General features: G+C 40.3%; 1 protein-coding gene across 2 annotated transcripts; it reads left to right on the forward strand.

Annotated features, from left to right (window-relative positions):
* Positions 1-778: 778 nt before the first annotated feature.
* LOC131235020 (uncharacterized) lies at positions 779-17,071 on the forward strand. Of its 2 annotated transcripts, none has more exons than XM_058232097.1 (6): positions 779-911; positions 2,602-2,726; positions 2,833-3,620; positions 3,907-3,960; positions 4,062-4,134; positions 16,754-17,071. In XM_058232097.1, the coding sequence occupies exons 3-6, from the start codon at positions 3,133-3,135 to the stop codon at positions 16,934-16,936; spliced, it is 798 nt and encodes a 265-aa protein (XP_058088080.1). In that variant the 5' UTR covers positions 779-911; positions 2,602-2,726; positions 2,833-3,132; the 3' UTR covers positions 16,937-17,071. The 2 variants fall into 2 exon arrangements, with proteins under 2 accessions (XP_058088080.1, XP_058088079.1); XM_058232096.1 differs by having other exon boundaries at positions 2,846-3,620.
* The last annotated feature ends 5,155 nt before the right edge of the window (positions 17,072-22,226 follow it).

Here is a 22,226-nt window from a genome sequence, read left to right on the forward strand (position 1 = left end):
TCCGTATGATCGTCAATCGAGCGACGAATGGTGGATGACCGTCCGAGGCGACCTGCGAAAACAAACCCCTAAAATGCATGCAGCGCCTTCCATAAAATCTCGCGATATGAAGGCAATTCGCCCATCCGTCAACAGCAGCACGTTTTGCCTCCGTCGCGACTAAGTGACACGGGTGTGTGGCGGTGCACTGAGGCACACATGCTTCAGTAATCAGATGATCGGAACCGTCCATTACTTGATATCTATACTATACATGCTTACGCTGCATGAATTATTTGACAGTTGCTATCTGTAGATGCAGTTAGAACAATGAAAACAAAACTTTCAATGGCTCACATTCAAATTTAAAAATCAACGGTTAAGATTAATGAAATCCTCGTTGTCTTGATGGATTGCCTTTTTGGGACTCATGATTCAGCATCTGTGCTAACCACTGGGCCCACATGCTGAGTGGTCTGATGATCGGCCTTACCATATTTTCACTCTTGTAACAGACCACCCTAACAAAATTACGCTGAACGGATGATTGTGACCGTCACTAAATTTAGAATGAAAAGACATTCAGTGCCACTAATTCAACTCTAAAAATCAAAGGTCAGGATCATCTCCGAACCTTGATTACGAGAAAATAGCTTAATAGTAAAGATAATATGGACGGTTCAAATCATCGGAATGGCCAGCGACAGATGATGTATCTTGCGTCGCGACAGATGCAAAACGAAATCGTCCTCAACAATCGACACTAGCCGGTGGCATCGATAAACCGGTTCGCAAGAGCGAGAAAACGGGCACGTGTCGGTCACCAGGAAGAAGGCTCGATTCATGAGTATATAAACCGGGAGCCGCGGTAGCCGGGGGGATATCTGATTTCATCGGCAGCCAGCGGCGATTTCGGAGGAGAAAATCAACAGGTCCGTTCTTTTCTCTACTTTTCCCGCTCTTTTCTTTTTCTAATAATAATAAATTATTTTATTTATTTATTTATTGTTCTTGAGTTGATGGATAGAGGACGAGGATGGGATGGATTAGATATCAGTCGGTAGTAAATCTTTCCCTTATATGATTTTTCTTTCTTCTTTTTATTTTTATTTTTATTTTTTATGTTGTGGGATGATCCGTATGGAATGCATGCACGTTACTGGTGGGGCCCAGTTTGGAACGAACATAGATGGGATATCAATTGGGAGAACGATCGTAACCGTGTATTTGGTGGCCAATGAATGTACGGTTTGGAAGTAGCAAGTTGTGATCCAAATTCATTGGGTGAAATTAGATGGTTGAGTTCTTTTGTTCTCACTTGTGCATTGGACGGTTTGGATTGATAATGTTTTCCACGTACACAGTGGATGAGTTGCGAATGTTTTCGTAAACTGTATTGTACGCAGTAGTCCAGCTTCCTGAAGGAATTCGTTTTTCGTCCATCGCGACTGAGTTTCAAGCGCTATGACCACATGCTGGAGCACACATGATTAGTGATCCAATGATCGGAGCCGTCCATGTTGCGTACCGTTGTACTGTACGTTTTATATGTGAAATTTGAGCTGAATGGATGAATGTTATTGTTACTATTTATAGATGAATTCAAAACAACGAAGAGAAAATTTCCGTGGCTGGCATTCAATCTCCAAAAATCAAAGGTGATGATCATCACTAAAGAGAGATTATATGCAATTAGTTTACTTGTGATGGTGAAGAGAATATGGACGGTTTAAATCTGTGAACCATTTCAGTATGTGTGCACCAGTTGGTGGCGACACATACAATCGATTCTACCCCGCGGCTAAAGCGAAAACTTCCGTGCGGCGTGCTCAGAACGAGCGTGCGTCGTTTAATACATGACATGTCATCCGTAGTGCAGGGGATCCAAGCCGTTCATTTAAGTGGGCCCAGTCATAGGATGAACCCGTCTTGAAATCACCTTAACGTGTGTGTATTAGCCGTACTAAAAGGAAAACGCTTGCGTACATCGGGCGTATAAAATCCAACCGGGGTCACTTTCTCTTATGTGGGGGAAAAGGATTAATGTGCATAAAATCCACACCGTCCATAAGGTGGATCAACTCTTGTTTAATCTTGATCTCAAAAATCAGACTGATTCAACGCTCGGATGGACCACTCAGCAAAATTAAAATAAAAAACTCTAATTCACTTGATATGGCCCACATGAGTTTTTTAATACCGTGACTTGTGGGCAATTCTTTCATCCTGACGTGGCGCGAGGCCCATGGTATCGATGGATTGGATGGCATATAAACACCATGGTGGGCCCACCAAAAAACTAAATTTGAGCCTCCTATCCTAACTTCTCCAAGTGTTTGGCCTACTTGATTTATGGATGGCCAGATTTTGTTTTGCAAGGTGAACATAAGGCAGATTACATGATGAACGGAATGGATCTCGTGAAAGTTCCACCTACGTGGCTCTCGGTGCGCTGAGTCTCTGTCTGAAATGAAAAAAACACCAACGGTCAAGAATCTTCAGGTAGCCGCAGTAAACAGATGAAACCACGGTCCAGATACAAATATCCCTTATTATTTTTAAAATAAAAAATCATTTATCCAATCCTTATCTTTTATTAGAAAATGAGACCCGAAATTGCAGATATTACAATGAACGGCCACTGGGATCGGACGGCAGAGAACAGAAGCCCATAAGATAGATCGGACGACGGAAAGAATGTCTAGGTGTCCGTACGAAAGCAGTGAGATGAGATTTTATCTTCGGAGGTACTGAGATTCTCCTCTTTCTCTCTCTCTCTCTCTTTCTCTCTCTTCAATTTCTTCTCTTTTCTTTTATTTTAAAAATAATTATAAAAATAAATAAAATCTGTAGTTTAACTGTGCAGGTGTAAGCAGAAGAAGCAGAAAAAAAGGAAAAGAGCGAAAAATATAAAAAGAAAAAGAAAAAAAGAAAAACCGCCTTGGAAACAAGCGAAACCCGCGCGCGTCTATATTTCCGTGCTCGGGTTTTAATCTCCAAAAAGAAAAAAAAAGGATTTTTGGAAAAATAAAAATAAAAAAGAAATTGAAAAAGCCCGGAATTTGCCGTTCCATAAAGGGCGAAACCGAAGCCGCTGTTTTTCCAAAAGTAGAGACAGAAAAGCGCACCCCCGGCGTAAAGTAGCATGCGGCCATGTCTTGGAAGCGCCGCAGTTGCAGCCACGAGCTTGTAGAAGAACCTGACGACGAAGACGAAGACGACAACGACGAGTGGCTGGAGCTCGGGCTCGGGACTGGGAACTCGAGGACGAGTCCGAGTCCGAGTCCGAGTCAACCTAGACCTGACTCGCTCCCGAGCCGGGGTCCTGACCTGGGGTTGGAGCTAGGGTTAGGGTTTGGGGATGATGATGATGATGGAGGTGGTGTCAGGAGGAGTGGAGCAGGTTTGTGTCTGGCGCCACCAGCGCACTTTAATCATGGCCATCATCACCATCACATGGTGCTGGGGCAACATGGGTCATGCTCGGCATCATTGCCATCATCATCATTACCATCATCGCCATGGCACATGGATTTGGCTGGCCCTTTCAACGGGGAGGTGGTCCCGCGGACCGGGAGTGGTCCGTGCGGGCGGAGACCGGGAAGTGGGGTCTGGTTCTGCCTCCGTACCTCCGATAGCCGGTAGGCGGTTTTCTTTTTCTGTTTGTTTGTTTTTGGGTATGGAAATTGGAGGGAGTTGGTTTTTGCATGTCCGTCCAGCTTGTGTAATGGTGTGGGGCCCGTTTGAAGATCTGAATGGATGATCGGAACCGTCTATTTGTATTTATGGGTGGTGATCACAAATGGGTCGATCTTATCTCGTCCGTACAAGATGGAGGGTTCAGTTCATGGGCACATCGCTGCTCGGGGCCCCCATTCAGACAGCATGGTATTTATTTTTAATTTTTATTTATTTTTGGGGATGCAGGAGATTGGGGGGTGAAGCATTACCACAAATACCCAAGGCTTATATTAGAGTGAAGTAAGTGCGCACGTTAATAAGAAGCCATTATTATTACAAGCATCCGTGCTGTCTCTCTCTCTCTCATGCTTTTAATCATAACCGTGTATTTCGTTGTGAAGAGATGAAAACGTGACGATTTTCATGGTCAAGACATATCTGATTAGAAAGCTCGGTCTCACGAGCGAGGCTGAGGTAATCTCTCTCTCTCTCTTTCATTTTTTGAGCTTTGAATTCATAGTGGGGTTTTTAATTTTGTTGGGTTTTTCTTGTTTTATTCGTTGCATGTGCATGGTTGCATGCGTTTGAATTTAGTTGGGTGGTTTGTTTCTTATGCTGTATTTGTGCTGCATATGATACTTGCATAAATATGATGTTACTATTTTATGTTAGTTTGAAATGTAACGGAACATAGATTATTCCGTTGTAGAGCTTTGCTAAGATGACATGCGTGTATAAGCCACCCCATCTACATGCTTTCACGAGTGACAGCATGTCACAAGAACATGAGATAGAAGAAGTCCTTCAGGTGGGTCGCACAATTCCCACTCATCAGAAGAAATGGGTGCCTGTAAAAACTTCTCTGAGTTTTCCTAGTCTGCTTACTTTTTTCCGACTTTTAGTCCACCTGAACGAGTACACAGCCCTGGTTTTGGGGTTAGAGCATCTATCCAGTGGGACCCACCTGATAGACTGGCTTGGATTTTATGCCCGTGTGCCATGCTGACACCTCTCATGTCGTGTAGCTGGGCTGGCGTTAGTAAAAACCTATATTGTATTGTCCCATTGTTATGTGTTATCCATGTTTTTGTGATGCATTTTACATGCTTAGGTTTTATTTTTATTATTGGGTGGAGATGGTTGTTGGATAGAGATGTGGGAAATAGGAGCAGCTTATCCATTTCAATTCGTCTTTAGTTATCTTAGTCTTGCTAACCTTAGTCAGACCCCAAATCTTGAGATTACATCTGAGCCAATCATCAAGGAGCACCCCACCATGGGGATGACCATGTCCAAGGAAAACCCCAACTGCAGGATTCAATGAAAAGGATAGAGTTCATCTTTTATCTCAAATCCGGTGGTTAGGATTATCCAGGTCATCTCCATGGTATTGCACTCCTGATGAGCGGTTTTGGATTTTCCACTTATGTCGGCGGCTGGTAAGGTGTGAGAGTGAAGCTGTGCAAGTATGATTAGCAATTTTCTTGTTGGTATCTATCATCGGAAGTATCGAAAACGTGAACGGAGAAAGCCAGCTCATAGTTAGAAAATACGCATATAATACACGCGTGTTATACGTACTGTTATATTTAGAAACACTCTGTCCAGAGTATAATTCAAAAAAATGGTTTTAATTTGCATATTTTTTATACTTCATGAATCAAAATGCAGATAATACACATTTTATACTTATTCGCATATAGCAAGCCTATTTATGATGCAACTGGTTTCTTTTGTTAAGATTAAATTGTCATTTCAAATTCCATGTGAAACATATTTAAAACCTTCATCTTAAAGTTGTCATTTTTTCTTAAGTTTAAATTTCCTTTTAAGTGTCCATATAAAAACCTTTATTGGTGCTGTCAACCACCGTTCTAGACCTAGCAAAATCATTTTTTTAATGGTCTGGCCCAGTACACGAAATCCTTCCAACCATTTACCCGAAAAGATCAACCAAAAATCCATAATAAAATGGAAACCATTGACAAAAAGGTAGTTTTTTCTTTCAGTTTAATTCATGTATTTTTTTATGCCTTATGAATAAAACATGACACATTTTATACTTTCATATCATAAGCTCTTCTACGACGCAACTGGTTTTATATTAAGCTTAAAATACCAATTCAGATTCCATGTTAAACATTTAAAACCTTCATCTTAAATCTGCATATTTCTAAAACCTTTCATTGGTGCTGCCAATGGGGCCAATCTGGTTCTAGCAGAATCACATTTTTTTAGTAGGCCTGGCCCAATAGTCCCAGCCCGAATAGTTCAAAACCCTTCTACCCATTGCCCAAAAATATCAACTAAAAGTCCATCATCAGACAGAAATCATTGACAAAAAAGTAGTGCTTTTTTTCTTCAGTGTGTTGTACCCAAGAGGATATGGCACCGACATTAAAGATTCTAGAAATCAGCCTCATCAAGCAAATGCCCTTACCCAGTACACGCATGTGAAAAAAGTGATCGGATTGGAATCATTGCAAAACTATCCCTGTTCAAAACTACTTGTGGCCCAACTGTTTAGTGGATATGAAAAACTGTTGATATTCCAAAATACTCATAGCCCAACCAACAGATGGACATGCCTTGATGTGAGCTAGCGCCATGGTGTTTGGTCCAATATTCTATGGTCCGGGTCTTTTCAAGTAAAACTGTATTGTAATGAACTGATCTGTATCCGATTTTTTGGCATTTCTGGTTTTCATAGCCAAATCTTTTACTACATTTTTTAGGAAACTTTTAAACCTTGTTTCAATTAGGTGTGACCTTTCAAAAGCCTTATGAGTATTATATATAGTTTGATAGACTATTTTAAGACAACTTGACTATTTTATTAGTCTTCGGTTCTCAGAGAACAATCAATATACTTCTAGTGTTAAATCAAGATCAACTAGGATAGAAATGGATGCATTGGGTCAAACTCTTCTTTGGTGCCAAGGTAATAGCTATGAATAGTCAACAATTCAATCAAATGTAGATGGGTAGTTTCACACACTATTTTGTTTTGTAGTGGCACATAAAGCAATATTTCTTCAGTTATCTTCCAATTTCCAATAAATATGAATTTTGAGCAAAATGTTTAGATGAAGGTACGTTTTTCTCTCAAGCCCTCTAGAACTTGAATAAGATGGTTTCAAGAACTAACTGTTAAAGTGGCATTTAATGATTTAGTCAATAAACTCCGAATGAGATTGCAAGAAGTATATAGACTCCAAAACATTATTTTTCATTTAAGAAAAAAAAAAAAAAAGCATGGAAGGGGTGATTTTCCTAACATCTTGCAATTTAGAGTAAAAGGTTGGATTATTTTGCAACAAGAATTAACATAAATTTCAGTGTTTTCCTATATAACTTAGATGGAGTTTTGAGAATTTGGAGAAGAAGCAACAAGAATTGATTTAAGATATTTTGATAAAATTATCCTCACAACAAGGATTTGATTAATCACAAGATATTAAAAGTTTTTATTATTCTATTGCTGCTATAGAGTAAAAAAAAAATTGATAATATGCAGAATCGCATAAGTTTGTAGGGTTGTTTAAGTCACATGAGAACACCCATGGAGGTAATTAGAAAAATGCAGTTGCACAGGCTTTTCAATTGAAAACTATTGATTCTACTAGCTATAATGGACGTTTGAAGCTTCCTGCTTATGTTATTGTTGGAAATTATAGTTATTTTTTCTCCCCTTCATAAAGAAAAGTGAACGAGTGATTTTGCAAATTAGAACAAGGACTTCAATAAGATGATGGAATTCTCCAAAGATGTTTTCAATTTGGATAGCAGTTGCAACAACCATATGATGATAAATCAAATAACTTTAAATTGTTTGATCGAACGATGAAATTTCTTTTGGGATATGGAAGTAATAGACAAATGAATGCCTACAAAATAAAGTCAGTTAAAGTGAGAATAAATTTACTAGATTAAAAGATTAGGTGCCCAAACTAGAAACTAGTCCTTTTAGTGATAGGCAAAGTTATTCCTATATGGGTCATTTGGATATACAAAAGAAGGGTTGCAAGGGAAAATCCATATCCACATCATGTATTAGGGGTTCAATTGATGTTATGGTTTTGGTTTGGATTCCCACATTTACAGTTCCATGGATGTGATGCGTGCATCTCCACACTAGGGCGGGGTGGCCTACGAGGTGGGGCCTATGAGAGGTAGGATGGTCATGGGGTGGGACCCGTGAGATGTGGCGTAGTCTACAGGGAGGTTTTGGTCGAGTTGCTTAGGAGGGCCAAGATAAAGGGATATTCTGGTGCTTCCTCAACATCTTTGGGGCTTTTGGTGCATTGATCGGTACTCTCCCTACATCAAGTAGTATCGGAGCAGGAGACTACTATTCGAGTCTCCTTACCGGTGTGGGTGAATGATGCAAGTGCATCTCCACACTGAGGTGGGGTGACCCACGAGGTGGGGCCTGTAAGAGGTAGGATGGCCACAATGTGGGACTCACTGTGGGACCCATGAGATGCGGGGTAGCCCACGAGTAGGTCTCGGTCTAGATCGAGTGGAGCTGGGAACTCTTAGAGAGAGATAGGGCCCGTTGTAGTGGTTTAGTGGGTTTCAGGTCGAGGTATATGATAGGTGGCCCTTTGGTGTTTTTTGAGGCCATGGGCTGCCCGAATGGTTGTTCCCTCTATATAGCTCTCTTCATTCAATAAAGAAAATTTTTCCTTAAAAATGTATTGAAGAGGTGAGTTGTGGTGCATGTACCAACATGGCATATGTCTGTAAGATCCACACCTGTTCTTAAATGTTAACATGCTCTCTCTCGAAATTGGAGCCATGCATTCTTAGATTACAGTTGCATAGTGGAGAGAAATTTTTGTGTATTCCTTATTCCATGGATAGGTGTATTCTAGAGAACCCTTTGGACATGGAATATGCAATTTATATGAAATTCTTGTCTAGTGAAGACCCCTATTTGCAATACTTGAGTCATCCAAACCACAGAAGCCTATGGACACCTTTTCTGAAGGTGACAGGTTCCTTGCTTCCAAACACCATCATTCATCTAAGCTTTATCCTAACAAATTTGGACTACACAAATCCTGTTACACATTGCCACTCTATCACGGACTACACTTCCTCAGTCAAACCACATGTGAGAGGTTCCACTCTATCCAAACGCCCCCAATTATTCCAAATTAAAAAATCCCTTGTTGATTGTTTGAGAGAATTAACAAAATCTTATTGAGAAGGCAAGGAAGCCACTAAAAAGGAGGGATGGAGTTCTCAATACAAAGAACCAAATGGCTCACACACCCTTGTTGGGGAGCTGGCTACAACATTTTCCCACAACTATCGGGGATCAACAAAATATTAATTTATCCTACAAGGTTGTCCCATGTATCGTTCATTACAAAAGAAAGTTTCAACAGATCAAATTCTCTAATGAAACCTATATAAATTTTATTCACCAAGCCTCTTCTTACCATTAGAGACCTAGAGAAAATTTGGGAAAAGATTCACATGACTTCTCTAAGAGTGATAGCCTCTGCCTCATCTTACCTAACCCCACTGTGCAGAACAAAAGAAAGCCATGTGCAATCTCCTTTTTATCATGAAGAACAATGATACCAAATGAGTTCGGATTACCCTTACGAGAGCCATTGAAGTTTAATTATCAAACACTTTTTTAATCAAAAGATGGGAGCACACCACCTGTAGTGTATTGATCAAGGCAAATGGTATGCATCCATAAACGGGGCAAAATCCTGTCCCAGCGTGTCAAAAACAATGATCTCTCTACAGCCAACACCCTCTAAACTATACACAGTAAGGAGTACTCGATCCCAAAAATTACCGGACAGCGACCAACATAAAATTTATAAATAAATAAATAAAAACCATGAGCTGAAGCCTATTGAAATCAAACTGAAAGGAACAATAAATGTCAAATCCTATCGCAAATTCCAAATACCTGCCCAATCCATCACCACTTTGACCTTAATCTCCCTTGGTAATGCCGTCGACCCAGAATATTACTCTATCACCACCATCCAGAATCCTGTATCACCACCATTGTTGCTAATGAATCTTGCTAATCCATCAGCTACTGCATTGTTTTCTTGAATTGGGAGACCTTGTGCTTGATCATACTAAGGTGCTCTTTGATCTCCACCCACTTGTACCAAATACCACAGGGTGGACCGTCTCCTCCATCAAGGCATTCTACTAAAACTTTTGAATCACTCTCAATGTGCACTCCTTTGATGCCCATTTCTCCGAAGATTTGCAAGCCATCCAACGATGCTCAGTTTTCCTCCATGTTTGACAAGACTCCATAATTATAACATCTATTTTTCATTTTCATCTCTAGTACAAAACCCTCCACCCCTACTTTCACTCGAGTTTCCCTAGCCCCCCCCCCCATGACAAGCAAGATGACTCCAAATAGTGTTTCCTAGTGAAAAAAGCAAGATGACTCCAAATAGTGTTTCCTATTGATTTTTCACTTAAGGTTAGGCCAATCGTTCCTATTAATCCTTTTCCCACGATTTTTCCTCCTAATTAACTCTTAACTTATTCTTTCTTTTAAAAACACTGATTATTCTTTCTTTAAGCCCCATTTCTAATCAATCCCTTTTAAGCTTGTTTCCTCTTTCACATGACGGCCTGAACTCAGTTGAAGTAAATTCACACTTTGCGTTACGTGGAAGATCTTTAACTGAAGATGTAGATCCATGTATTCCATGATCTACATTCATGATCTTGTGTAGGACTCTATGTTAGCCCATATAACAAAGGTAATTGAGAAGAAAGAAAGTTATGGATTTGATCTTTGTTGAAGTATTAAAGTTCCTTGACGTACATTGATACACTATCCTCTAGCGGCTTGAGCTTTTTGAGTAAGTGGTTGTTTGACATGATATCAAAGCAGAAGGTTAAGTGTTCGAATCCTGGGAGCAGCAAATATGTCTCATTTAATATAGGGGTGGCGCAAGGAAGGACGTGTTGAGGTTACCATGAATCCACAGAGCACCCTAAAAACATGACTTAATCTAAATAGTAAACTTACTATTTATAGACGACCTTTATTCCTACTAGACTTATGGTTGTTGGCCACATGATTCTCCTAACTTTTCTAAGCCATTTTCATGTTGGGCACGACTTCTTCTACAACTCAAAGGGTCAAAATTTACACTCCAACTAAAAATTATTATTTATAATAAAAATGAAATTAAATGGGACTTTTGACCATCAATCTGATGGACTCTCGCAAATCCGGCATAGGCAACCCAGCATAGCTAGGTTGATTGGCTTAAGTAGGTCCTCCTACTCCAAAATCATATATAATATGCCGAAAAACTCATCTCAATTTGCGAGATACGGTTAATTTAAGGTCCTGATGGTCCGGATTATTTCCGCCTCCGATCAAGCCTTCTCTGGTCCATCTTTACCATAAAAATCTTTGCCATAAAAGTGTCTACGGCCCACTCTACATCAAGGAGGCAAGCTCGGCCTATTTGTGGTGTGAGTGTCCCTTTACCCTTGCCCAGTGTATTCCCATGCGGAGTAGAAGTATCAAAGTGCTAAAGTTCCTTGATATACATTAATACACCATCCTCTAGCGGCTTGATAGGTAGACTTTTTAGCCATCAATCACATGTGCTAACTTGTAATATGTGTTGCATCATCACGTGACCATACTCTTGATCAGAACTATCCAATCTTCAAGTGGGCCACAATAGTGGTGAACTTATGGCCCTCGATAGAGTGGAATAACGGAAAAGGATTCAAATAACTAGCCAACCTCAATTAGTTGGGATAAGACTTAGATGATGATGATTTGGACCTGTGAGTTAACCTTCTCGACAGGCATTAACACAGCTGTTGCTACTATAAGTTAGAAATGAAATTGCACCCTCATCCATAGCTCAAGTGGTAGACTGAGTGAAAGATACCTCATTTCAACACTGAGGTCTTGGTATAGATCTTTAGTGGGGGTGGCCAACAGTGAAGTGTGAACTGACAGTGGGGTGTACTAACAAGCTAACAAAAAAAAAAGGGTTAGAAATGAAATCGATTGAATTTTTGTTTTTATTTTGGTCTTCCAAATGTGGGCTCTCTAATAATTGATGCAAATCTAGCAATGAGAGAGAGAGAGAGAGAGATCAACTACAACATCTAGCCATCTAGCTTGGGGGGGAGAGATCAGAAGTACAACATCTAGCCATCTAGCGTGGGGGTAGAGATCACAGCTACAACAACAACATCTAACCATCTAGCGTGAGGGGAGAGATCACAACTGCAACATCTAACCATCTAGCGTGGGGTCTTTGATTCTGAACATAACTCGGGTGTTTATTTTACTACTTTGAAAGGTTCAATGTCGTACAAGGTATACTATAAACGAATATTGAGAACTTACATACTCTGAAAGAGTGTGATGGTTCATACTCATGCTCTTAGAAATTGCATATGCCGCATGCAACTCAAAATAAACCATCCAACTTGCAGAACCTCACTTTAGAAGGATCATAAATCAAAAGTTACTCTGAAATAATGTCCTAACCAGCTGATTATTGGGTCTGTAATGGACGGTCAAAATGAAAATATTCAATGGTTAGAATTCAACATTAAAAAAATCCCTTAATCAGACGGTTGGATCTTGTAATCTTCTATTTTTAAGGTTACGACCTCTACATTAGATTGTGCCACAAATTTGGATGGTCTGATTTGTTTTAAACGTATGGGACATATGCGTGGGAACTATCACACTCTGCCAGAGTATCAAATGAACTCCCATCGACCAATGTTGTACTTTGTGCGACGAGAAATCTTCACATACGACGTTGTATGTGAACTTTCACGTGCAATGCTTCCTTCCCACCAGCATATTACTTGTTACGTACTACTTGCAGGTTAAAAAAACAAAAAGGAAAAAGGAAAAACATGCTGCTTTTGTATGACATCTGAGCCGTGCAAACGGTAGCCCAGAACATAAAGATCACTTGGAGTGAAAATTACGATGGTCCATTCATCAGGTAGGCTGCACCATCAAAATCAAAGGACGACCATTGATCTGAATCAAGTGGTACATGTGTGCCCCACCATATGAGTGGACTGGTCCAATTTTTGCCCTAGGTGATCTTTCATGTGTGGCCCCACCTTTGGCACGGATTGGATATTTTACACAACTGACACGTCAGCAGGAAAGAAAGCCCTGAACACGAAAGTTCACATGCAACGTTATATCTAACATTTCTGGTACGTGATAGCGTGTATCCGCCACAGATCATCGATAGTGACAGCTCATCTGCTTTTCATGCACGTCAATCCGGTCCGTAATATGGCTGAGAATCCTAACCATGCATTTGGTGTCCAACAAATGGACGACTGATAAGACAATGGGTAATCGCCTACAATGCGTTCAAAGGTTATAATCCTATGGTTAAAATCTTCCAGTCGATGGACCCATGAGTCCCTGGTCCATCCATGGTAGGCCCCATAATTTGGATCTCCAGATTGAGATGCATGTATGCAACTGTTACTGTGGCTGAGTTGTACACCATAAGGTATACACCATCGCTGTACAGGTCATGTGCATACCATCTGCAAAGACCGAAAATCGTGTTTTGACAAACCTTTATTATGAGGAATGCTCACCTGCTCACCTTCTAGCACACGTGCGCACCTTGTCACACGTGTCATGTGCACGGAATCGGAACGGTCCACGTGATGCGGCACCCCTTGAAACTCTACAGACCCAATTTCAAGCCTGATCCAAAACTGTAAGGGACCATGGAAAAGATAAATAAAAATCAAGGGAGGAAACTATTTCATTTTTCCATGGCCCACCAAAGTTTTGGATCGGGCTGAAATTTGGTCTTGAGAGGTTTCAATGGGTGACTCATCACGTGGACCGTTCAGATTTTGTACATAGCACACGTGTACAAAGGTTCTCACGGGTGCTCGCGTAAGAAGGTGCGTTGCTGAGAATTCCTCCCTTTTTTATTATTATTATTATTTCCCGTAACACACCTTTTAATTATATTTTAAGTAAAAACTTTGGTACTCTGCCAGAGTGTGATGGATGATGCACAGGAACTTATATATTACCTAGAAATTGCACACGTGGCATAAAATTAGTCCAATTAAATCGTTCAAATTACAGTAGCCAGTGTAGAAGTATCGTGAACCCAAAATTAGCTTATTTCATTATTTGATCATCGGATTGGACATTTATTGGACGGTAATAAATGACAAATATCCAACGGCCCTATTTCCACAAATCAGAGGATGGAATTGATCAACCAATCTGATATTCGGATCGTAACTTCGCCACGGGACGCTGTACAATCTAATTTATATTATTATAGTTAATATGTGCCACGTGTACAATTTCTGGGTGCCTGTGTATAAAGCGTCATACACAGCCTGAGTATCATCTAGCTCCTTCTCATTTCATTGAATCGCATTCTTATTGTATTTTTTTCGAGGTTTTCAGCTGATGACTACGCACGTGTTTTTTAGTTTGTACTTGCTACTATGGTGATCTGTAGTTCTCTAAGAAGCATTGGCCTACTGGGTCTATTGTGGTCCACACATGATGTGTGAGTCAGATCTATCAAGTCCATCGTTTTCAGATCCTTATCTTCACCTTTGATCCCACGAATCAGGCTGGTCCAGGATTCAGATTGGCCACGCCATGGTGAACCATGTTAGATCATGACGAAAACCACTAAATTCGCATGGTGTGGACCACCTGAGATTTGGAATGGACTAAATTTTGGTGAATCCTCCATCACTAATGGGCATAGATGGATTTAACTAGGACATGAGCCCAAAAATGAGGTAGATCCAAAACTCAAGTGGGCCACGCAACAGGAAAAAATTGATGAAGGAAATGCCTACCATTGAAACCTCTTCCTAGTCAAAAGTTATGTTTATAATGTTTATATGCCATCCAAACCGTTCGTAACGTCATTCCCACTAGGATGAAATGAAAACACAAGAAATATTATCCTTATCCAAAACTATGGGCCCATGAATGTTTCAATGGTGGATGTTCAATCCCCACTCTTTCCTGTCGTGTGTGCCCACTTGAGTTTTTTCTCATTTTTAGGCTCATGTACTAACATGAGGTGGCAAAACTGATGAACGGAGTAGATTTCTCAGAAACATCACAGCAAACCGCACCCATCTTCTGACCACAAATTTCCATTTGTGGGGGTGGCAGACCATATGCGTCCTCGCACAGCATGCATGCCAGAACATACTATTTGAGAGAGTAATGATCGCATGCAACCCATAGAATACTAGGGTAGCATGCTTTACCCTTTCTCCTTAACGACATGTCATGTGTATGACACCCAAGCGATGCAAATGGTGGGGGCCATCACGAAGAACACCTAGCATGAAAATGAGGTTGATCCACATCCGATGGGCTGCACCATTGTAATCAGTGAAAACCCAGCAACCTGATGAACCATTTCTTGGGGGAAAACGGGTTTCGCTTGTAACAACCTTACACAGAGACTGTGTAACACAAATTCTTACCGTGATGTCCGTGTGACATCCACTCCGTACATCAATTTCTCCTGTTCATGTTAGAATGGCATGCCTCACACCACAGGAACATTTGAGATTGAATGGTTTGGATAACAGAAGTTTTGGATCTGGCTGATATGTGTTTTCCCTTCATCCTGGTGGGAATTACCTTACGAATGTTATAAACATCTTGGTGGGCCCCAATAATTCAAGTGGTGAGCATTCAATTTCCATTATTTCTTGTAGTGTGATCAACCTGAGTCTTGGATCTGCCTTGCTTTAGCAATCACATAGATGAAGTGGATGCCACAAGGACATTGCAGTAGGCCCCATTGAGTTTTATGGCTAGACCATGTCGGTATAGCGCAACTGCCGTCCTTACTCTTGTGTCTTAAAAACGTGTTTTTGGTGAGAAGATAGGGTGTATCATTCTAAGGTCTCCCCACCCCATAATATGGTAAAGTGGTATCGTACCCTATCAAAACCCAAGTAACATAACCTAGTTTTGATAACTTGAAAAATGCTTAGACTCTTTCAACCGTACAAATGGCATAGTTGTATCTGGATGGGAAGCGGATTATAGCATGTTGGTAGAATCTGTGGGGCTCACTGTGATGTATGTGTCTTATCTATGCTGGCCATCCGTTTTACCAGCTCGGGCATGAGCCCGAAATCAATGCATATATGAAGGTCAAGAGAACCACACCACAGGAAGCAGTGTGAATTGAACACCTACAGTTGAAAACTTCTTAGGGCATAGGAAGTTTCCGATCCAGCTGATATTTGTCTTTTCCCCTTGTCCATGTCTGTGTGATGTTGTGTGCAGGTTGGATGACAAATAAACATCACTACGGGTCCTAGGAAGGTTTCAACAGTGAGCGTCATCATCTAGTGAGCGTCATCATCTCCACTGTTTCATGTGGTGTGGTCCACTTGAGCTTTGGATATGCTTCAATTTTAGGCTTATGCCATAAAATGAGCTGAAAAAATGGATGGCCACATCCACAGTGGGCCCCACTGAATTTACACAGTATGCTGTAGCAAATTGAGTTAATACGCAATCCGCTTCCATCTGGACGTCTAAGAACTCTGATTTCACTCACCCCAATCTGCACCAGTTGAATGACAATAGCTTCTAATTGAAGAAACTTGGAGAATTACAAATGGTTGGTTGAAAATTATCTGACCAATGGTCGACAATTGGCGAGTCTCCTGATTGCTCTCTGGGAACTTGTGTGATTTTTGGGACATGGTCAATCCACGGTAGGGTTCACTAGATGAATGGTCTTTATCATGCAGGTACATGCCATGTTATATCAGCATTTTGATTATCTATCTCATAACGAAGCATTATGAAAGGCAAGATGCCCCATCATCGTTGAATCCGTTGTGATCACTACCACTGGATTGACGGTGCAAGCAACTATTGGCTGTCTCATTGGTGATTTATCTCCAAAATAGGCTGATCTTGCATGTGGCCCACCAACATTGATCCTGCATTAGTGATAAATGTTTGTTTTGTTGATGCAACATTAAGAGGCATTACATGTATCACATTTGCTAATATGTTTACTTGCCGCAGATTGATATTTCATGTATGGGGCGGAAGCTATCGCATTCACAAACTCTAAAGCATGTGCGAGATGCTGTGTGGCTCCCCGGAGTGATCGAATTGTTAAACAGAACATCGTCAACAGAAAACGATCATGTGTCGCTGGATCAGTTGATGTCTTTGTGTTACGAAAGGCGTTACTTCTTCGGCTAACATTTTTTTTTTTTCCTTTCCATATATTTTTTTTTCTTTTTCAAAGTTCAGTATGGTATTTTCATTTTCAATCTTCTTGATGCCATCGATCAATGTTCATTTTCAATATATTTTGGCTGAAATCAGGATGGGTTAGTTTGGTTATTTTGGGTTGACCAAAACCCAGGTTACAACCTTAACCATACACAATGGATTTGGGGGGATTTCAAATCTCCTCGTATGTTTGGCACCATAAAATAATTGGGGAATTTCAAATCCAGGGGATTTGAAATCTAAGGTGGAAGCTTTGATTACATATAAAATCCTTCCAAGAATTGCATGCATAACATGTGTCACTAGGCTACTAATCTATTGGACACATGGCCCATCGATGGTGTCCCAAAACAATAAGATTGTCAACTACATCACTATAATTACTTTAATTGGATAATCTGCGCCGTCCAAACATTGTCCATGTAAATAAACGGCTAAAAAATGTTGGTTAGTCACTTGGATATATGTGATCATGTGCTTGTGGCCCATCCGAGACTTGGAATTTCATTATTTTCGGGCAAAGTATATATTAATTTTAACGGGCTTTTTACAACCATTGTGTCAAACATCACATACGTACACTAGCCAAAGATATTAAAGTTGATTTAGTAATTAATTCAAACCCTGTAAATATACCATGCATAGTTACTTTTGGATTGCAAGATTCTAAATCTAGGGTGTCAAACACCAGGGAAAGATTCCAAATCCAGGGGGTTCCAAATCTACACTCCCAAACAGGATCTAAGGTTAGCTAGGATCATTTTACAGAGAAAGAGAACTCCTTGACCTAAGGCCCCGTATCCAAATCTGCTGGGTTTACCTTCCGAAATCAGTCTTACATGCCCGACCCGCCGGTACTAACCGAGCTAAGGCCCCATATCTAGCTCATTCTACTTGCGATCTTAGGAGTCGGACCAGTTAGGCAGGAGCTACTAGGCAAAACTTATTACAGAAATACAAGGCTAAGAACTGTAAACCGAGTAGAATTTGCTTGCAGACAGATCAGGGAAAAGGTAGAGGAACACTACTATATCCGAACTGCTACAGTAGTGTTGACAAATCTGTTGTGCTGCTGAGCAGGGGCCGAGCACAACCAGGTTGTTGTTTTAGGACTAGTTCCTCCTTACTACGGTGCAATGGATCACAACAGATAGCCCCTACGATCAGTTGGCCAACCACTTGTGTGATTCCAATTGAGCTGGTTGCACCACGGGATTGGACCAGAGCACATATTGGCGTTGGGTACTATGTATAAATCTTCTCACAAAAAAAAATAGTTTAAAAATTTTAGTTCAAACTGTATAAGATCATGAAGGAAATCACTCTTGACCTTATGATTCAAAAGAGATGAATCAATATGTATATGAAAAATTAGATAACAACTTGAGTTGATCAAACGGTGAAAGTGATAGATCCGGCTCAGATCATGTAGTAACCTATAGTTAAATGTCAGGAAGTGAAGCAAAGAGAAACTAGTCTCCTTTGGTTTTTTATTATTTGAGACAACTTAAAGGGGTTGAATATATAAAGATCTACAGTCATCTATACAAGGTAAATGATAAAGACAGAATCATTTATCTATGGAAATTAGCTATACAAGGCATGTGGCTATATAAGGCGTAGCCTGTCTAACATCCCCCTCTCAAACTAATGCTGGTCAAGGACAAGTAATAGTTTTCCGACTAGAAATGAGTGGCGTGCAGAGGTGAGGGACTTCATAAGAATATCTGCAATTTGATCATGAGATGCGACATGTGGAAGAGAAATAAGGTCAAATTGAAACTTCTCTCGGATGAAGTGACAGTCAACTTCAATATGCTTTGTTCGTTCATGGAAAACAGGGTTAGAGACAATCTAAATGGCACTCAGGTTATCTACATGGAGTGGAGTAGGATTCTGTAGATGAACGTCCAAGTCGGAAAGAAGTCCACGTAACCAGACAAGCTCACTACAAGTAACTGACATTGCTCAATACTCGGCTTCTTTGCTTGATTTAGAAACAGTGGTCTACTTCTTACACTTCCAAGAGATGAGAGAAGAACCGAGAAAAACACAGTAACTACTGGTCGATCTTCGTGTGAGAGCGTAACCGGCTCAGTTAGTATCCGAATAAGCACGAAGGTCTAGAGTTGCCGTGGAGGAGAAGAACAGTGATCGATCTAGAGTTCCACGTAGGTACCGTAGGATGCGCAACACCGCAGTCATATGAAGAGTCCGAGAAGTTGAAACAAACTGTCTGACAAGTTAGATAGCATAGGCAATATCAAGGTGAGTCATTGTTAAGTGAACTAGACTCCCAACCAAATGGCGGTATAAGGTGGGCTCCGCAAGAAAATGATCATCATCACGGTCATATTGAACGTTAAGTTCTAAGAAAGTCTGAACTATCTTCTGATCCGTCAATGAGGCCAAAGTGAGAAGATCATTTGTATATTTACGCTGGCTGACCAGGATCCCATGTTGAGAACGTGAAAATTCAAGCTTAAGAAAGTATGTTAGATAGCCGAGATCCTTCATCTTAAAGGATGATTTCAGAACTTCCTTTAATACCGAAATGCCAGTAGCATTGCTACTAGTCAGGAGTAGGTCGTCAACATATACGAAAACAATAACAATATCGCGATCAGTGGTGCGCAAAAATGATGATAGGTCATAACCACTTTGAGTAAAGTCAGCACCCATAACAACATCGTGAAAGCGTTGGAACCATACCTGAGGTGCCTGTTTGAGGTCGTACAAAGATTTCTTTAGGCGACATACCTTATTGGTGGGGATTAAAGAGTCAGGAGGAGGTTTCAAATATACGGTTTCTTGGAGGTCTCCATGAAGAAAAGCATTTTTCACATCCATCTGAGTGAGTGGCCAAGAATGAACGAATAATATCGCCAGAAGAGTACGAACAGTTTTCATCTTTACCACAGGAGCGAATGTCTTATCATAATTAATTATGTGTTCCTGTTTATATCTCTGAGCTACAAGCCGAGCCTTGTATCGATCCAATGATCCATCAGATTTGAGCTTTACAGAATAAATCCATTTACTACCAATTAATTGTTGGTTAGTAAATCAAGTGATAATGTCCCACATATGATTATCATCCAATGCTGTATGTTCTTCTGCCATAGCCTTTTTCCAAAAATCATGAGTGGCTGCCTGAGTGTATGAAATAGGAATAGATACAGTATCCAGAGTAGCATTTATAGCAGACATAGAGTATATCAAGCGACCAAGTTGTCGATGTACACGAGTGGAATGACGTATCAAGGTGGGTTCTGGATTGGCAATAAGTACAGTAAGGAGAGTAATAGGTGGTATCAGGAAAGGCGGTAAGGCTATGAGAGTTTGGTGTGTGCGGAGGAGGAACAGATGAATGAAATGCAATATGCTTAAGAAAAACAACATGTCATGATATCCGAATACAACAAGAAACCGAATCATAATAACAAAAACCCTTCTGAGTTTCTCCAAATCCCAAGTATATACATTTGACTGATTTTGAAGATAGTTTGTTGCATTCACGTGATGTCAGGTGAACATAACATACACAACTAAAAACACGAAATGTAGAATATGTAGGAGGTGAGCCAATGAGAACAAAGTAGGGAGATTTACTGTTTAGAACTTTTATTAGCATCCGGTTAATGAAGTAGATTGAATGTAACATTGCCTTCGCCCAGAAAGAACGAAGAACACTCATAATTATCATCAGGGTGTTGGCAGTTTCAACAATATGGTGATTTTTTTGTTCAGCCAACCCATTCTATTGTAAAGTATCAGAACAAGTGGTCTAATGAATAATCCCATGACCCTGAAGATATGTATAAAAATTTATTGAGAGATATTCTCCCCTTAAGCTAAAGTGGAGAGTTTGAACTAATTTTATCCAAGATTGAGTATCCACCATAGAGTGAAATAACTTGAATTTTTCAAAAACCTGTGACTTAGAGTGCAGAAAGTAAATCCATGTGTAACGTGTGAAATCATCAATGAATATAACATAATATCGTAACCCAGAAAGAGACATAATTGGTGAAGGACCCCAGACATCCGTGTGCACTAGTTCAAACATATATGATGATTTTGTAGTACTTAGAGGAAAGGGAATACACTTACTTTTTAAAAGACAACAGGAAGAACAAGAATAATCCAAATCACTTTATTAAGAGAAATAGCTCCTAACATGCCAAAAGAAAATGACTGAATTAATCAATCTAAATATGGATGACCCATTCAAAAGCGCCAGAGTCTCCACAATATATTTACCAAACAAATATCTGATAAAGATGGAATAAAGAAATAATGAGCCGGAGTGACAGATGGGTCAAAGTCCAGCACGTACAAACGACCCTAAGAAGTTATTAGATGTAAGCTGATCAACAGAAATTAAATTTAAGGAGAGGTTATGGACATGAAACACATCACGAAAGATGAACTTGCAATAGGCAGAAGGAGAGGAAGTCAATGATCCAACAGATTGAATGAGTAGTTTAGTGCCATCCGCAATAGAAATAGCCTAATTTTCGGTGTATGGACCAATGTCACAAAGATGGAATATATCACCAGTCATATGATTGAAAGCACTCGAATCGAAGAACCATGTAAAAGATAAGGATATACCTGACATACCGGCCACAGAAAGGGCCTGCACGATCTGCTGGAGCATCACAGGAGTCAAAGATGAGGAAAGTCCATCAGCAGAAATAGAAGATACAGTATCACTAACAGAAGTAGGAGAAATAGTTGCAGAAGTAGTAGAAAGAGCACGACCGCAGCCATGACCTCGACCACCACGTCCACGGCCGAAAGAGGATGTATAGACACGTGAACGGCAGTTTCGAATGACCAGTCCATCGACAATAAGCGCACCAATCTTTGTACTAAGCGAAGACATGTCCCACTTTGTTACAACCGCGACAAGTTAAATGAGTGAAACTACGATTTGGTGCAGAGGTGGATGCAGCGAGTACCAGATCAGATGATTCTTGAGTTGGGGACGTGGGAGAGAGAACTTGCAGTCGTTATTCCTCAGCCAATAAATCATTCATGACTGAATTCAATGAATGAGTTGGGCTATGGTTCAAGGGAGCAACCGTACAATGCTCAAATTCTAGACATGGCTTCATAAGAAACTGTCAAACTCGCACACTATCGCGCATTGTTTAAAAGATCTTTAAGTCATGAGGAAATTCTAGATCCATCGTAGTCATCTTTGTCTAAATTGTAACAATGGTAGAATAAAATGTTTGAATACTTTTGT

Source organism: Magnolia sinica, chromosome 19, assembly GCF_029962835.1.
Source record: "Magnolia sinica isolate HGM2019 chromosome 19, MsV1, whole genome shotgun sequence".
NCBI lineage: Eukaryota > Viridiplantae > Streptophyta > Magnoliopsida > Magnoliales > Magnoliaceae > Magnolia > Magnolia sinica.

Excerpts from the sequence above, each read along its gene's own strand:
- LOC131235020 (XM_058232097.1), top strand. The coding sequence starts at position 3,133 with ATGTCTTGGAAGCGCCGCAGTTGCAGCCACGAGCTTGTAGAAGAACCT. Across the intron at positions 3,961-4,061 it reads AAGGCTTATATTAGAGTGAA|AGATGAAAACGTGACGATTT; the intron begins GTAAGTGCGCAC and ends TTCGTTGTGAAG. Across the intron at positions 4,135-16,753 it reads GTCTCACGAGCGAGGCTGAG|ATTGATATTTCATGTATGGG; the intron begins GTAATCTCTCTC and ends TACTTGCCGCAG.